Raw genomic sequence first — 16,588 nt, forward strand, 5'->3', positions numbered from 1 at the left:
TTCATGGTAATGCTAAGGAAAATGTACTCTTACATGGTGAGATAGCACTGGGTAAGATAAGTGAATATAAATGAGCAAAGTCTAAAGAGGCTCCCAGAGATCATAGCTTTCTGTAGTGGTGCCAAGTTTAGAGTCAAGGCATTTGATCAATCAAATGCCCACCAAAGTATATTAATTAAAATAAGAATGTTGCCCTTGGAAAAATTGGCCATTAGATATGCAATGGCCATATTATAATTACAAACAAGATTGAGCCATTTCAAAAAGAATTACCATTATAAACCTTAGGAACTTAAGAAAAATAATCACTTTAATTTTCTACTTCATACCTAATAAAAGGTTTCAAATTAAGTACAATGGAATATTGAAATGAAATGATTGACTTTGTAATTCCAAACACTTTTGTGTGTGGAATTACAAAGTCAATTATTTAATTTCAATATGTTACGCAAATTCCATAAAGTTATGCCTGAGACAACACATTTATAAAAAGTACAATGGAACTTTCTATAATGGACACTCAAACTAACAGGCACCTCCAAAAAAGGGGTAATAAATGGCTTCTCTGAATTAAATCCAATATAAACATTAATAAATGCATCTCTGAGCAATAGCCACTCTCAATAACGGTTATGGTCAGTCATTTATTACAATATAAAGTTCTCAGTCAAGGAGTAAGTCACTGTTTTCATCCGAATTTTAGATTTGAAGATATGTTTTACTATTATGAAGATACATAGACAAAATTAGGGTAACCTCGCTTAATGAACACCTCACATAGCTAGTAATTTGCATAATGAGTAAAAATATTAGTCCTGAAAATGACTTGTTTAACGAGTGACTTTTTGCATAACATGTGTATGAGGCATCACCATGATAAGACAGTGGCAATGCGCACTATATTTTTATTTAACAATCATTGTGAGTCACATTTTTACCAAATTTTGAAGTGTCATCGAAAACAAATGCCTCAAGAAAGCTTACTAGCAAAAAAGGAATTAGGTACATATCATAGATAATTAATAATTTATTGTGATTCTTTTTTTGCTTTTACAAACTGAGTTCACATTCCCGGTGGCTTCATTTCACAAAAGAAGAAAAGGTGAACATGATCCTAAACGATGCATACCAAATTTTCTTTGAATTAACCTTGCACATAACTTATTTTTTTTCAGCATGGAATGCATTATTGTATTTTACATTAATTTATACGGAAAAAGTTGTTTCACTAAATGAGCATTTTGCTTTTCGAGAGAGATAGTGGAATGGATTAAGTTTGTATTAGGAGGTTTCACTGTACTGCATATATTTCACAGTCACTGCACACTAATCTTTACAGGCTTAAACTGACAATTTGCTTTAAAAATATTCTTGTAATTTTTTTCAATGAAAAATTAATTCAAATTTTCTTAAATATCACAGTTTCAGGTTTAACTTTGTGGAATTCCTTCATGATAAGAGTAAAAGAAATTTCTCAAAAATAATTTTGAGAAAGTCCTTGAATTATCTCTAACTTTCCAAGCTAAAATCTCCAACATTACTATTACTACATTACCTTTTAACTCATTGCCTGGATGGTCATTAATAAGATGTTTCGGAGCTTAGAAATATGAAAAATGACCATGATGGCTTTGGAGAGGTGACTCAATTATGCTCTAAAATTCAAAGATGAAATTTCCTGATTTTTCCTGGATTTTGTGGGCCAGTAGCCTTGCATATACGAGTGAAATCTGAACATCCTCACTTTTACATGGCTCAGAATTTTTTAAATCAGTTTTCTTAGAAAATACCAATGAATAAATACTTGCTTATGTATTTGAATTACTGCCTGCCAGTTATTTAAAAAAAATGTCTTCTAGGTTATGAAATTAATCATTACCAACTCACAACAGGCTGATGAGTATACTACATATAGTAATTCATTTATGTACTCTGTTAAAAACATGGATAATTAGAAAATAATTATAGCTGGCTAATAACCATTTCCATGTAATGCATGTTTTAGCTAAATCTATGCCTCGATGTTCTTCATGCTGGCTATTATTATTATGGGTATATCCACTCAATCACAGCTATATAGAATATATAGCTATAGAATTATTAACTATATTTACTATAGAATTAAAAATATTAACTATAGAATATATACCTATAGAATTACCCTTCAGGGAACCTCGCATTACATAGAAGGAAAATATATTTCAGAGGCATAAAAGAATTTGAACAATAATAAAGCAGGTTCCATTAAGAACTCCCACAATACCGACACATGCAAAACTCAATATTTTGCCAGTACCATGCATTCATATAATGGAAACTGACTTTCATTCACAAAAACCATTATTCCTTTGTTCAAAATTCAGACCACAAGATTAAATGAACTTATTCATTTAAACAGCCACAGAATGTCAAAAAACCCCAACAGCAACATACACAAAGGATTCAACTGCTATAACAAACGGCCATTTGCAAGTAAATGCCCAGGGCACAAAAAATTTAACTATTTCTAAAACATACACCACGAAAAACTTGTTCTATAATATTAATGAACATATGAAATATAATATGTAATAATTTTGTCTTCAAATCAATGCATTGTATTTTATATTTCATATGTACTTTAAATACTACCAGCAATTTACCCACGAATAAATTCAACTTCTACCTACTTTCTCAACTGCCGGGCAAGAATATCACATTCTGGTTATACTCAATAAAACTGGAGTTTCTTGAACAATTGAGATCTAGGTGCCACTATAGAGAACTACTATGCAGTATTTTGATATATTCGCATTACATCTTGGATTTTTATCATCTCAAAATCTTAAAAATAACTTTTCAGGGTACCCATGTCGTCACAGAGGTTATATGTAGAATTTTGAAAATACTGTTCCAGATTGAAAAAGTATTTTCTATAAAAAATGCCTTGGATGTGATACAATAAATCAATTCTGGTGCAACTTTGTGGCATGGTCCCATGATGAATAATGTCAAAAGAAAACTGTAATTCCACAAAGAAAATAAAAAAATGTAGTGAAACCTAGGTTGCATTAAAGTTTATTTTCTAGGAGGAATTAGAGTTTTACTTTGATGTTTTCACCTTAGACCTGCTCACACATTTTAAGGTTAAGATTTATCTTCAAACAGCGAGCAATATCTTACCTATTCTCCCAAATTTGATTCATATCAATTCATTTCAAAACATCTACATCACCGCTGACATCGAGTTGCATGATAAAACAATTAATTTACTAAATATTTCTGAATTACTTCTCATTCATCAAAATCATGAAATAACAAGTAGCATATGACAGTACACACTAAAAATTTATGCATTAGTAATGTACGATAGAAAAAGTTTTTGTACTCATTTGAAGGTTCTGCTTGAAACCCAAAAGATGAAAATAAAGACAATGGGCTGCGCAAGCCATTCATTCCTCCAGACAATGGACTGGTTGGGGTTGTAGGAGAAGTAGCTGAAGAACACCCATTGGACGGGACGGACCAGTCAGTTGGACTAAGCAAATTTGGGTTACTAGGCCTTTTTAAGATAACTTTCCAGGACGGAAATTGAGAACCTAAAATGGTGAATAAAAGAAAAATCTTTAACTATCTCCTAAAAAAACTTTTACCAATGTTTCAATTAGCACTTCAGTAATTTGAACTCTAATTTGTTTGCAATATTACAAACTCCTTTGGTCAAATCGTGAAACAAATTAGGTTTCATTATATGTGAAATAACAATTAAGTGAAGTGTTTCTGTTTAACATATAACAAAACCTCCAAACAAATTCTAACCACAAGGAAAGAGTCAATAATTTGGCATGTACAGCGCTGACGAACCTGGCACGTCCTCTGTGTTGTTACAGGTTGTCCTATATAGCTGCAAAATTTGTGTATACGTGTGCTGATATACCTTCCATGCCTTCCTCAGAACCCAACCTCCCTTTACATATCCTGAAAGATCCTGTTGAAGGAATGTAAGTAGAGCAACGCACACTTGTGAATCGGCAAGTATTATTTGCTGTTCTAGATGTTCGGCCGCGTTGCGGTTCTGGAAGTAATGAGAAACGGATTAATATTTCGCTTCGATAACCTGCTAAAGCTACAGCGATACCATATCTTTGTTACCGAATTACTGCTTCCAAAAACTTTGTTTCTCATCACTTTTAGCCATCCAATGTCGTTTGCGCATCTTTTTTCCATATCCCTCAAAGTCTGCAAAGACACTTGGAGTTTTTCCTCCTCGAAACTCATTAACGCATTCTAAAATTAAGAATACTCATTAACAGAAAAGAGAAAAATAAAATTTGATATTCATATGATTAAAACCAAATACTTACCATGAATGTCACAAAGCAATATCCCGCAGCCATTTGAATATTATCTTTGTGTGTAGAAAATAGGCCTTCCGCTTCTTCAATCTTATTATTGAGCAGTAATTTTATCCCTTTTTTGGCTAGGATCCAGTCATTTTCTTCTTCCGTAGCCTGCATTTTTTTGGAGCTTCTTTTATTACATTTACTATCTTACGCACATGCTGAGCAAAGAAATATCGAGAGGAATTTTGGAATTTGAAAGACCGAAGGGTTGCCAAGACCTAACGTTTTTGAAATCATTTTTGTCACCCAGTGTAAGAAAAACTAGACCCTTCATATAAAATCCATCGACTGAATGAACAACGAAGTCGTAATAAGGGGCATCAATAATAATATAAAGTAGTAATATCAACAAAAGCGAATTGGGAAAGGGGTGTTGAGTAACCTACTCGCCACCAAAACCGTCATTACAAAACTTCGGTCTCAATTGGTTATTCACTTTTTTTCAACAACTTGGCGCGATTCTTGAAATACATGACAGGCTCTATGCGTCAAGAGGTTCTTGGTTTTAATTGCATTATTGAATTAAGGGCTTGTCAGAATTTTTCACTAATACAGATACGTGGAGCTATGTATGGATAAAATTAAATTGAAAGTACAAGTACCCAGGTTTCACCCTCAGAAGGACGAGTATGATGAGAAACACTTAAGAAAATAGAGAAATGAAAAAGTTCTTTTGCACAAAAGGTCAGTCAAACACGGGAGTTTCCCAAACAAGAGTATCTTACATAAGAGGTTGTGACAATTAAAAAATAAAAACATATTCCTATGACTACCGGTACTCAGATGTATTGAGTAACGAAATGGACCTTTAAAAGTTAATTAGAATATTTAAAGGCCCGCACAGATGAGAAATTGATATTGATTATTAAAAGGCTCAAATTTCTTTTCAGGAGAAAAGAATAATCTTATGAAAGAAAATTAAATCAAAGGATTGGTAAACTTTTGCCTCATGAAAGGCACTATGGAATTATTTTATTTCAAACTTTATCTTCGGGTAAGCATTTCAGTTCCACATGAGCCCATTGAATGAGCAATGTGGTATTTGTCACTGGATCTTTTTTTAGTTTTTATTCCCCTAACAAGATAAGATTTAAAATGAAGAACCAGGAAGAAAAACACTTTCATGGAAATGCCGCAACGTGGCGCTGAGGGAGTGCGGACGTAGTTCTTGCATCCTTGTCAGAATTTGGGAAGAGATGGCACGAGTAGCAGGAAATGATTGTTGACACGAAACATTTCTGCTTTATTTACGTTTGATTAATAGGATATATATTTTCAGTAAAATGAATCTTGTTTCCTCGAACCCTCATGGTAATGGGTTGTTATATGCTGGGTTTAATCAAGACCAAGGTAATATTGCTTATATTAATATTTGTACATCGCATTTTCGTTGTTGACGTTAGTTGTATTGTCACGTAACAGAAACGTATGGCATAAGTAACAATTTAAATCGGTCTAATTTTTTATATTTCTCGGAGTTTATGTTTTGTATAGACATTTATACGGGGTGGAAATGATTTTTTTAGGTTGTTTTGCGTGCGGAATGGAAAATGGGTTCCGGGTGTACAATTGCGATCCTCTGAAGGAGAAGCAAAGGCAAAATTTTTCAGAAGGAGGCCTGAGCTATGTAGAAATGCTTTTCCGCTGTAATTATCTGGCCTTAGTCGGCGGAGGACCTCGACCCATGTACCCAACAAACCGTGGTGTGTTATTGTGGAATACTTGATACCTATAGAAATATGGAATCGAATTCATTCTTACATTTTTAGCTTTTGAATTGATATGATAAGTATGGTAAATTCTTGGCCACTTCCCATGTATAAAGGTGTCTTTTAATTGTTCTTCCCTAACAGTTATGGTTTGGGACGATCTGAAGAAAAAGCCAATTATTGGACTGGACTTCAATGCCCCTGTTCGAGCTGTTCGCCTGAGAAGAGATCGCATTGTGGTGGTGCTAGAAGGAGTTATTAAAGTGTACACGTTTACCCAAAATCCTCAGCAGTTGCACGTATTTGAAACAAATACAAACCCCAAAGGTATCCTTTTCAGTGTGTGTATCGATTTCGTTTTGAAATACGTAAATGGCCAATATTAATTGTTCTCTTTTTACTACAGGTCTTTGTGTGCTTTGTCCAAATAGTAATAACTCTTTGCTGGCCTTCCCTGGACGACGTGCAGGCCATGTTCAGGTAGTGGATCTAGCTGATGGCGAAAGGGCGCCACTTGACATTGCAGCTCACGAAGCACCCTTGTCTTGTATAGCACTTAATTCACAAGGAACTAGATTAGCAACTGCATCTGAAAAGGTATGTTTGAGATGCGTGGTAATTGATATTATGGACTGTTAACCCGAATTTTTAAAATACCTAACTGGGTATGAACGTTAATATGATAACCAACAGAAAAAGTACTTATTATATTATGAAAATATTACTGACTACCACTATGAAAATGGCAATGTGAAAAGCTTAGAAATCATATGAGTTAATGCCGAAAGAATTTTTCCTTAGCAAAATAGCGAAACACTTAATTTTATCCTAACATAAAATGTGTAAACAAAACCTCAGTTTAAGGACTTATATTAATCACAATTTGGCATACTTACGTAGAAAATAAATATACATTTATGTAGTGGGTACTCCTAGAAAAAGGCTCCTCCTTGTGTTACATATGGCATGTGTTTAGGATAGTGCAGCTGAAGATAATTCTGATTGGCTCTGCAAGGCAGTTTTGTTTTATTGTTTTATCATAAGCACTCCAATAAACTAGTTCTTTTGCTCTTCAGGGATGAACATTTCTTATCTCTTTTTTAGCCTGCACTTTAATTAAGCATGGAATTGAATTTTTCTTGACAGTGAAAAACTTAATATTTCGCTCAATTTAAGATTTTAGAGCATGCTGTAAACTAAACTCTTGAGGCTATTTCCAAATGGGAAGTTGTTTTATTGATTTCAGGTCGGAAAAAGTAGAGCTTTACTCAATTCATTTATTTGGGAATTCCAAAAATGACTTTACCAATTGGTTGGTTCGGGATTGTTCTTAGCTCCTAATCAGTCAACTGATCCATTCAATTTTTACATCTACCAAATAAATATTTAATTTCTTCTAACAAAACATAACCCAATATTTTACTCTACAGCAGGCCCCTCTTCATCTCTGTGTACTGCCATCCTCCCTTTGTCCCATCCAACACCCCTATCCTATTACTGCCCCTTCCTTGTTTGCTTAACATTCTCCCCTCTATTACACTCTTCAACATCCCACTGCCAATCAATATGCTTTTCATCCATTTTTCCTTCCTCATATTTTCTCCCTACAAACCCCTCTATTCACCCACCATACCAAGTACTTCCTCATTTGTTTTCCTCTTGGTCCATTTCACCTTCTCCATCCTTCTCCGCACCCACATCTCAAAAGCCTTCAATCTACGTCTATCCTCCTGCTTCAATGACCATGTTTCCACGCCATACATAGCTACGCTCCATATCAAAGTTTGGTCGATTCTTTTCTTAACATCCTTACTCAACATCCCTGTCATCAACTCCCTACTTGTGAAAGCCTCTTTTCCTAGTGTAATTCTTCTCCTTATGTCCCTATACTTACCGCATGTTGGTCCAAAACACTACCGAGATACGTAAACTGTTCTGCCTGCTCTATTTTTTGCCCTCCTATTTTAATGTTTAGCTTAGCCTTTTTCTTTCTGGAAAATCGCATAACCTTTGTTTTATTAATATTGATTCTCATCCCATATCTATTGCATATTAATCTTTTTGAATTGAATGCCACACTTTGTAACAACTAAATTGTGATCAGATTCCACATCCGCTCCTGGGAAGCTGTGCGAATTGTTCACGCTGTTCATAAATTTGTGCCTTATCAAAATGTAATCTAACTGATACCTTTCTGAGCCACCTGGAATTTCCATGTTTATCTGCACCTTTAGTGGTGTCTAAACCAAGTGTTGGTGATGACTAATCCCTGTCTCCTGCAGAATTCAATTACTTTCTCCCCCCAGTTATCCCTCATACCCAAACTGTAGTCCCCAACCTCATCACCATCTCTTACTTTGCCTACCGTCATATTCAAATCCCTATCACTATCAAATGTTTGCCTGCCGGAACACAGGTGATTTTTGTCCTCTAACTGATCATATACCTTATGGACTTCTTCCTACTTGTGATTGCTTGGTGGCATGAATATCTGAAAAATGACCAAGTTTGTCGGTTCTGCTTTTATCTCTACTGGTAATATTCTTTCCTTTGCTGCTATGTGGACTAGGCTTCTTCTTATCTTCCTATTTAATATTATGGTGACCCCTCGCTGGCTCTCATCCCTACCACTGTATAATACTCTCTAACTATCACTCCCGACTCCAGAAATCCGCGCTATCCTTCCATCTCACCTCGCATAGACCTGAAATATCTATTTTTCCTCTTTCCATTTCTTGGTTTATATTCTATAATTTACCTGTCCTCAACGTTGTCTCAACATTCCAAGTTTCTTTTCTAACTAATTTGTTCTTCTGCATCTTCTGTGCTGCAACAGTCAGTTTTTCTTTTCAAGGATTTTGTGAGATGACGACCTCATAAGCCTTCACTTTCTTTCTACCAGGCACGACACATGGCTGATTGGGCCGAGTCGAGTTACCAGGAGTGATTTTCTCTTTACTGTCCCCTATAAAAGTCTTGAGAATAATAATTGATGTGGTTTACCATTGCCTTCCTCATTAGTGTTTTAATAGACATGGTATATGATCAGTCAGAGAATATTATTGAGGGTATCTGTGGAATCAAATATTTAATAGTTTTGGGGGATTGAAATGTGTTGTTGAGTGAAGGGAGAGAGGGGAGTGTAGGGTACAGGGGCTATAGTTTAGGAACAAGTAATGACCATGGGGATAAAGCAATAGAGTTCTGCAGAAGACTAAGTTTAAACATAACAAGTGTCTGAATTAAACACCTTGGTAGACATAGATATAGGTGTAAAATGCCTAGAGATTCAGATATCAGTAAGACAATTATGGTTTGGAACAAATTTTGGCATAGTCAATTTACAGTTTTCCAGGAGCAGACGTGAATTCATATCATAATTTAGTACTCATGAAATGCAGTGTCAGATTAAGGGGGGTTTGACAGGGAAGATGGGTGAGAAGATGGAATTCAAAAGCCTGGGACAAAATGAAAGGAGTACATTAAGGCAGTAGAAAAAAATCTGGCTTAGGACAGGAATGAGAGTATAGCAGAAGAGAAATCAACTAAAGGATGTTGAAAGCCATGATCAAAACTAAAAGAACAGTTAACTGGAAAATAATTAGGAAGCCATGGATTAATGGCAAAATGATTGAGGCAATAAGTGATAGAAGGAAAAGAAAGAATGTAAACACAGAATTAGGTAGAAGGAAGTACAAGGAGATGAATAAACTAAGGTGGAAAGTAATAGAGCAGTAAAAGCATGGTGGAGGATGCAGTGTGATGACATGGAAAGTTTACAAAGGAAAGATGAAATGGGGAAGCTCTACAGAATGGTGTAGGTTCAATCATGAAGTAATATGGGAACATCCATATGTACCATAGAGAATAACTTTTTGAGCCATATAAGACTCTAGAGAGCTGGAAGCAATGCATACAGGATTTGTAGAAAGCCTTTAAACGGAAGTGAAACTGAAATGGCGAAGAGGGTTGATACATTTTTTACAGAACTACTAAAAAGTTAAGGAAAATGTGGCAGTAAGAGTTTTTACAGGGTCATGTGTAGCATTTATAATGAAGGAATTGTATCTGATGATTGTTTTTGATAAGTGTTAGTTCCCATTCAAAAAACAGAAATGCAACCATGAGTGAGAACTATAGAACAGAAATTTTGATTACACAGTGAGCAAAAATAGTGCTTAGGATCATCAATAAATGGATGAAGAGTATGGCTAATGATTACTTGTGAGATGATCAGTTTGAGATTAGGAATGGGAGAGGCGTGAATGATTCCCAAGTTGTATTGAGATCATAAATAGAAAGGAACATGGAGCATAATCAGGTTGTATTTTTTTGTTTCATAGATTTGGAGAAGGCATTTTATAGGGTAAATTGGGTAGAATTTATAAATATATTACTGAAGAGTAGATTGGAGGGATAGGGTCATTGAGAAATGCTGAGTTTTCAGATGGAAATAGAAATAATCTCAAGTTTCTTGTGAAACTTGGGAAAACTACCCTAGAAGCTCATACCATGTTAAAGGAGGAAGTGTACTGAAGTGACTGTTTATTGCGCACAAAAGTTTTTGAGTGGTTTAAAAGGTTTAAGGAGGAATGTGAAATGACGAAAGACGATCTGTGCCCTTGACGACCCTCAGCATCAAAATTGGGTAACGACAGCATCCAAAAAATTGGTAAATTGCTTAGCAAAAATCGTTGTCTGAGCTCCTTCTGATATGCCAGGAATTAAAAAAGGAAATTTACATCAGATTTTACATGAATAATTCAAAATGCACGAAGTTTGTGAAAAATTGGTACCAAAGCTTCTCACTCCAGGGCAGAAGGAATCGAAAATGAACATTTTTGCTGACCTTCTAAACAACATTTATAATGATCCAAAATTGTTAGACATAGTGGTTGCTTGTGGTAAATCATGGTTTTTTACATATGATCCTGTAACAAAACACCAAAAACTGCATTGGAAGAGCCAAAACTCATCACAGCCAAAAAATCAGAATTTAGCAAATCAAAATTCAAACCCATTATGGTGGTTTTTTTTGACAATCATGGAACTGTCTACGTACGCTGGGTCCACGAAAGTCAGACAGTTAATCAACATTATTATGTAGAGATTCTGACAGCCCTTCATGAATGAGTGAGGAGACAAAGACCTGATTTGTGGAAGAGCAATTCCTGAATGCTTCACTAAGGCAATATGCCAGCCCTTTCCTCCTTCCCTCTGCAGGCATTCTGTGTGAAATATGGTATCACTGTGTTAGACCACCCACTGTACTTACCCAACCAGGCTCCCGGTGACTATTTCATTTCCTAAAGTCAAATCGGAGCTTAAGGGGACAAGATTTGACAGTATGTAAGCAGTGAAAGCAAAAACAAAGGAGGTTCTTAGCAAGCTGACAGAATTGGTCCTCCAGCTCTACTTTGAACAATGAAAAATTCGCAAGGCGCATTTCAGAGATAAGCAAGGAGAGTACCTTGAAGGCGATAAACTTTCTATTGTAATTGATGACCTTTAAAATGTTTTGTGGTGCCAGTCCAGTTATTTAATTGCCTCACCTCATATACTATATGCAGAGTAAATTGAAAAAGTGGCATGTGAGGATAGGAGATATGAATGGAATTCAGTGGGAAATTGGTAAAATCAGTTAGTTTTGCTAATTATCCAGCTCTATTTAGCCAGTCAGCCAAGGAATTATGGTCATTGCTGTGCATAATAGAAAATTAGTGTGTTAGGTATGGAATGAGAGTCTATAGAAACAAATTGAAGGTCATGAAGGCTTTTAAAAAGGAGGAAAACCAAGTTAAAAATTAAAATAGGAAGGTAAAAACTCAAGCAAGTGTAACAGTTCACGTATCTTGGAAGAGTCTTGGACCAAGATGGTCACATTAGTAGGGATGTAAGAAGAATTATGTTAGGTAAAGAAGCCCCCACAAAGAGAAGGGAATTGGTGTCTGGAATGTTAAGTAAGGAGGGTAAGAAATCTCTGGTGAAAACTTTGGCATGAAGTGTGGTTTTTGTGCTGTTCGGAAACTTGGTTGTAAAAGCAAGATGATGGTGTAGATTAGAGGCTTTTGCAATATGAAGAATGGGAAAGGTGAAATGGATTGAAATGAAAACAAACAAAAAACTAGGCATTGTTTTGGAGGAGAGAGGGTTGTTCCGAGAAATCTAAAGAATGCAGGAAAGATGGATGTAGAACATTTTGATTGCCAATGGAAATGTGGAAGACTGTGATAGTGGGAAGGGCACTGGGCAAGCAAGGTAGAGGAAAGAGAAGGATAGGGATATTGGATGAAATGAAGGTAAATAGAATGTGTGTAGAATCAAAGAACAGTTTATTGTGGTGGAGTGTTAGATTGTTTCATGTTATTTGAAGTTTAAAAATATAGGACTGTATAGTGTGTGTCTACATAATGCCAAATATCAACAACAAGGGAGTCTTTGTTATTGAAATGAAAATAAATTGAATGTGATATTCATCCAAATTTTTAAGTTGATTAATAAGTGTAGTTAACCTTTTAAAATTGAGGTATCTTAAATGCTGGCTGTAAATTTAAAAAATATTGATAATTTATCATATGCACAGGGTGTATCACACTTTCTTTTAAGCGTATAAATGGCCACATTTTCTCAGAAAATCCTGAGTTTTTAATAAAATCCTAAGTTCCAGGTCTTCTCTCATAAAAAAATTACGAGTGGAGTTTTAATGGAGAATAGTCTTAATTTTTCATCATTTTTCCATCAATATTTTATCTGTTAAATAACAGGATTAAGTTAAATGTTGGTACATGATTAGCAAAAACTTGGAAAACAGCAAGTAAAATAATACTTGGATATTTCTGCTGAGAATAATCCACACCGATAGCAGAGAAGGGGCAGTCAGTGCTGAGCAATTGAAACATCAATAAAACTACTCCAAAGACCTGCCTATTTCTCTAGCAAGAGAATGTATTGAATACAAATGCAGATACCATCAATAATAAGAAGACTATTTAAAAATGTATTTTCATTCGCAGTTCTTATTGTAATCTGTCCACATTACAGATTTGTGGTAATGGACAAAGCTTGGAATTTTTTAAAATTTTACATGTTATAGTATTCTCCTTTGACATTTCAGGGTACCCTTATCCGAGTTTTTGACACATCTTCTGGCTTGATGATCAATGAGCTTAGAAGAGGTGCTCACACAGCCCAAATTTACTGGTATGTGTGTCTGTGGAAACATAGCATTATTTGTTTTGTGAAAATTTTGGTGAAGACTAATATCTTAAGTAACTCAGTCCTATCGTTTCATTTTAATTATTATAACAGTAATTAAATTTAAGTCATTGCTCAGCAGTGGTTTGAAGGAAACCCGTTTCTCATCCTCATTAGTTAGAGGGATACATGGGATTGCCTCTTTAGTGCAACTTCTTTCACTGCAGGATAATTTACTTTGTAGAGGCCCTAGACAAATACCAAAGTAATGTAATGATTATGAACAAGTCATCCATGTAGAAGGATTGTCTTTTAAGAAGGCAATCAATATCTAGTATTAGATTATTAATTCATTACTCTTTTACCATTCTTTTTGTTTTAATTTCTTTGGCCCAAAAACTAAGGTTAGAAAACGCACATGAATGTGTTGACTTTGTTTTGCTCTAATTATGCAAAATTCAGACCATAAAATGGGTAAAATTATTTTGTTGGAGTGATATTTTACATATAGTATCATAACTACTTAAGGAAAAAATTAGCTATAGTCATTCAGATATCCAACTTTTGTGAAGTCTAATATATATAAAACTTAGAAAAAAAGGGGAGGGCCTCATTTTCAAGTGTGTTCTTTAATAATAGAGCACCTTTATTTGATTTGGTGGTGTCAACATTCATTCATTTTTATCTTGTCTTACTCGAAGTTCCATAAGTAAATCAAATGTATGAAATGGTCAGTGCCATTGATTGAATCAGAGATATTTTTGGATCATCCATATTTTTGAGGAACTCCATATTTGGCAGTTCTAGAAAACCATTAATGAATTATATTCATGAAATTTTTTGTAGGGGAAAATAATTGATTTTTTTTCACCTGAGAATCTCTCCATATTCCAGTATAAACTTCAACGGTGACTCTTCCCTGCTTTGTGTCTCCAGTGACCATGGTACTGTCCATATATTTGCTGTAGAAGATCAAAAGCAGAATAGACAATCCAGGTAATATCTGTGTCCAACTTTCAAAAACTAATATTTGGGTCACCAATAGTTACAGTGAAGTCTCAGTGTAATTAACACCTTGCAGGAAGAAAATTTGATACGCAGAGTCCATGTTGTATAGGCGAGGCTCTTGTACACAACAAACATGTGGCGTGGTGAAAGACTGAAAAATCTTACTATGATTTATTATATTAGTATTATTTCACTCAAAGCTACAAGAAAAATGTCATTCCATGATGTGATAATAGAAATTTGACATGGCATAATTGTTACTAATTAACATATGAAACAATGTTTTATTAAACTTGATAATTACCTTGGTTAAATTTGCATGATGAGGCAGCCAAGCAGCAAAACTTGCTAAGTTGCTTGAATGAAATCTTGTGGAATATTACAAAGTTCCTGTTTTCATTTAAGAAGAAGTACGATGTGCAAATTGCCTTGAGGCTTGAGATTTTCCGGCAAAATAGGATGTGCTCTCCTATGCGGTATAAAAATTGGGAAAGTCTCTGCCAAGACTGTTGTAAAATTTATTGAATATGTTTTTCATTTTATCAATTATAGCTTAGCATCTGCAACATTCCTACCTAAATACTTCAGTTCTAGCTGGAGTTTTTGCAAATTCCTAGTACCTGGAGGGGCCCAGTGTATGTGTGCATTTGGGTCTGATAACAACTCTGTTATAGGTAGGTTTTGTTTAAGTTTTAGTGTGATGATTACTGCATCAGCTTTTCAGCTTACAATGAGCTAACTTTCCTTTTTGGATATTATTAATTAAAACTCTCTAATCCAAGATGAATTCTGCTGATTTACCTATTTACTCATCTAGTGTGGCATGTGTCATTGATGTACAAAAATTCTATAATTTGAAAATTATTCTTTTTTTCAGTGGTTTGTGCTGATGGAAGTTATTACAAATTTGTTTTCAACAACAAAGGAGAATGGTCAAGAGATGTGTATGCCCAGTTTTTGGAAATGACAGATGACAGAATGTAATTTTGTAACCTTTATATAAAAAGCCTGGAAGTGATCTCTTATGATACTGGGAATAATGAACTTATTTAAAATTCACCATGGTGATTGTTTGAATGGCAGATGCTGTCTCATTCTTGGTGTGTTGAGAATAGGGTCATGGCTGTAAGGAATTGAAAATCTATTCAGCCAAAAATAAACCACTTCAAAATGCATCTGGGGCAAGTGAAGTCAAGTTGTTGGTGCACTGGCGTTGAGTGTCACATCCTGAATAAGATGAATTTTGAAACATTTTGAAGTTGCTTATTTGTTACACTCAGACTTATTTGTTAATCTTTGAGGACTTGACTGTCAAGAGACAAATCTTTATGCAGACCCTTGCATTGAAGTCTCTACACTCCTGCCACAATGTGTGACTTCTCCTGTGAAAGTTGTTTTTGTGTGAGTGGATACATTATAAATTTGTTATTTTTGAAATGTATTTTGTACAAATCATCATAAAGTGATTTAATTAACTGCCCCCATTGTTTTGAGTTTAAATATCTTTTAGAGGTTAATATATTCGTAAATGTATAAAATATCATGTTTTCAGGTATAATATCCTTTGTATTATATTTTATTATTATCATATCCTCTTCTTGCCCAAATGAATTTGATGACAAAATATGTTGTTTCTTCGATCAAAGTTTTGTTGGAAATCACTCCATTTTAAGATGAGTCTACAAACTGATATATTCAGAAGCACGAGGCATCAAAGACATGAATAAAGAAAGGAATTTTGTTTCTTTTTTTATTGGCATCTTTATTTCAACAAATAATATGTACAGTTTGAATTTAAGACTTGGAATGGAATATTAATAAAGTGATTGATAGAAAAATTAGGGTTGTCAGTTTTTTATGCTTGACCATATCTTAATATAATATTTTAGTAAAGATCCATTATAAATGTTATGAAAGAATCAGCCTAATAGTTTCATAATTTGCATTTATCTCTCAAGCTCAAGGAAAATTATAAAAAATGTAAATTATTAGCCTTTCAGGATATAGTTACCAAAGGCTCATTATGATTAGGAAATGTGTTAGTATTAGGTGATAAAATGGAGTGGCTGGCATGAAACTTGTATTTTCATCTCCTTAGTATATTATAGAGATGAGATAATGTATAAATTTATAATTAGCTGTGCTTTTTTATTATTGCCAGGATTTTTATTCTTCAAGCATGAAGTTGACGAATTTGACCACGGGTCATTCAGGATCATTAAGGGATTTTAAAGAATGACTACACAAGCATTAGTCCATATAATTAAGAAATACCAATTGAACTGCTCTCTGGAA

At 34.5% G+C, this 16,588-nt stretch overlaps 2 protein-coding genes across 3 annotated transcripts in view; one reads left to right on the plus strand and one right to left on the minus strand.

Moving 5' to 3' along the window:
• Positions 1 to 4,807, minus strand: part of LOC139691088 (tetratricopeptide repeat protein 39C-like) — a 30,327-nt gene extending 25,520 nt beyond the window's left edge. Inside the window, exons 1-4 of the mRNA XM_071588834.1 lie at positions 4,344 to 4,807; positions 4,132 to 4,266; positions 3,844 to 4,054; positions 3,368 to 3,578 (exon numbers count right to left, since the gene is read on the minus strand). Of these exons, the coding sequence (XP_071444935.1) occupies positions 3,368 to 3,578; positions 3,844 to 4,054; positions 4,132 to 4,266; positions 4,344 to 4,496 (710 nt within the window). The 5' untranslated portion in view covers positions 4,497 to 4,807. The remainder of the gene's footprint in view (positions 1 to 3,367; positions 3,579 to 3,843; positions 4,055 to 4,131; positions 4,267 to 4,343) is intronic.
• A 162-nt stretch (positions 4,808 to 4,969) lies between these two features.
• Positions 4,970 to 16,139, plus strand: LOC139691090 (WD repeat domain phosphoinositide-interacting protein 3). 2 transcript variants are annotated; one of them, XM_071588839.1, is made up of 10 exons: positions 4,970 to 5,066; positions 5,273 to 5,376; positions 5,466 to 5,732; positions 5,909 to 6,085; positions 6,236 to 6,418; positions 6,498 to 6,688; positions 13,206 to 13,291; positions 14,180 to 14,281; positions 14,846 to 14,967; positions 15,171 to 16,139. In XM_071588839.1, the coding sequence occupies exons 3-10, from the start codon at positions 5,666 to 5,668 to the stop codon at positions 15,275 to 15,277; spliced, it is 1,035 nt and encodes a 344-aa protein (XP_071444940.1). In that variant the 5' UTR covers positions 4,970 to 5,066; positions 5,273 to 5,376; positions 5,466 to 5,665; the 3' UTR covers positions 15,278 to 16,139. The 2 variants fall into 2 exon arrangements, with proteins under 2 accessions (XP_071444940.1, XP_071444939.1); XM_071588838.1 differs by lacking the exons at positions 4,970 to 5,066; positions 5,273 to 5,376 and having other exon boundaries at positions 5,455 to 5,732.
• The last annotated feature ends 449 nt before the right edge of the window (positions 16,140 to 16,588 follow it).

This window comes from Hetaerina americana, unplaced genomic scaffold, assembly GCF_022747635.1.
Source record: "Hetaerina americana unplaced genomic scaffold, ioHetAmer1.1.p SCAF_3, whole genome shotgun sequence".
In the NCBI taxonomy this organism is placed as follows: domain Eukaryota; kingdom Metazoa; phylum Arthropoda; class Insecta; order Odonata; family Calopterygidae; genus Hetaerina; species Hetaerina americana.

Coding starts and splice junctions, on each gene's coding strand:
- LOC139691090 (XM_071588839.1), top strand. CDS start 5,666: ATGAATCTTGTTTCCTCGAACCCTCATGGTAATGGGTTGTTATATGCT. Junction 6,419..6,497: donor AACAAATACAAACCCCAAAG/GTATCCTTTTCA, acceptor TTTTTACTACAG/GTCTTTGTGTGCTTTGTCCA. Junction 6,689..13,205: donor TAGCAACTGCATCTGAAAAG/GTATGTTTGAGA, acceptor TTGACATTTCAG/GGTACCCTTATCCGAGTTTT.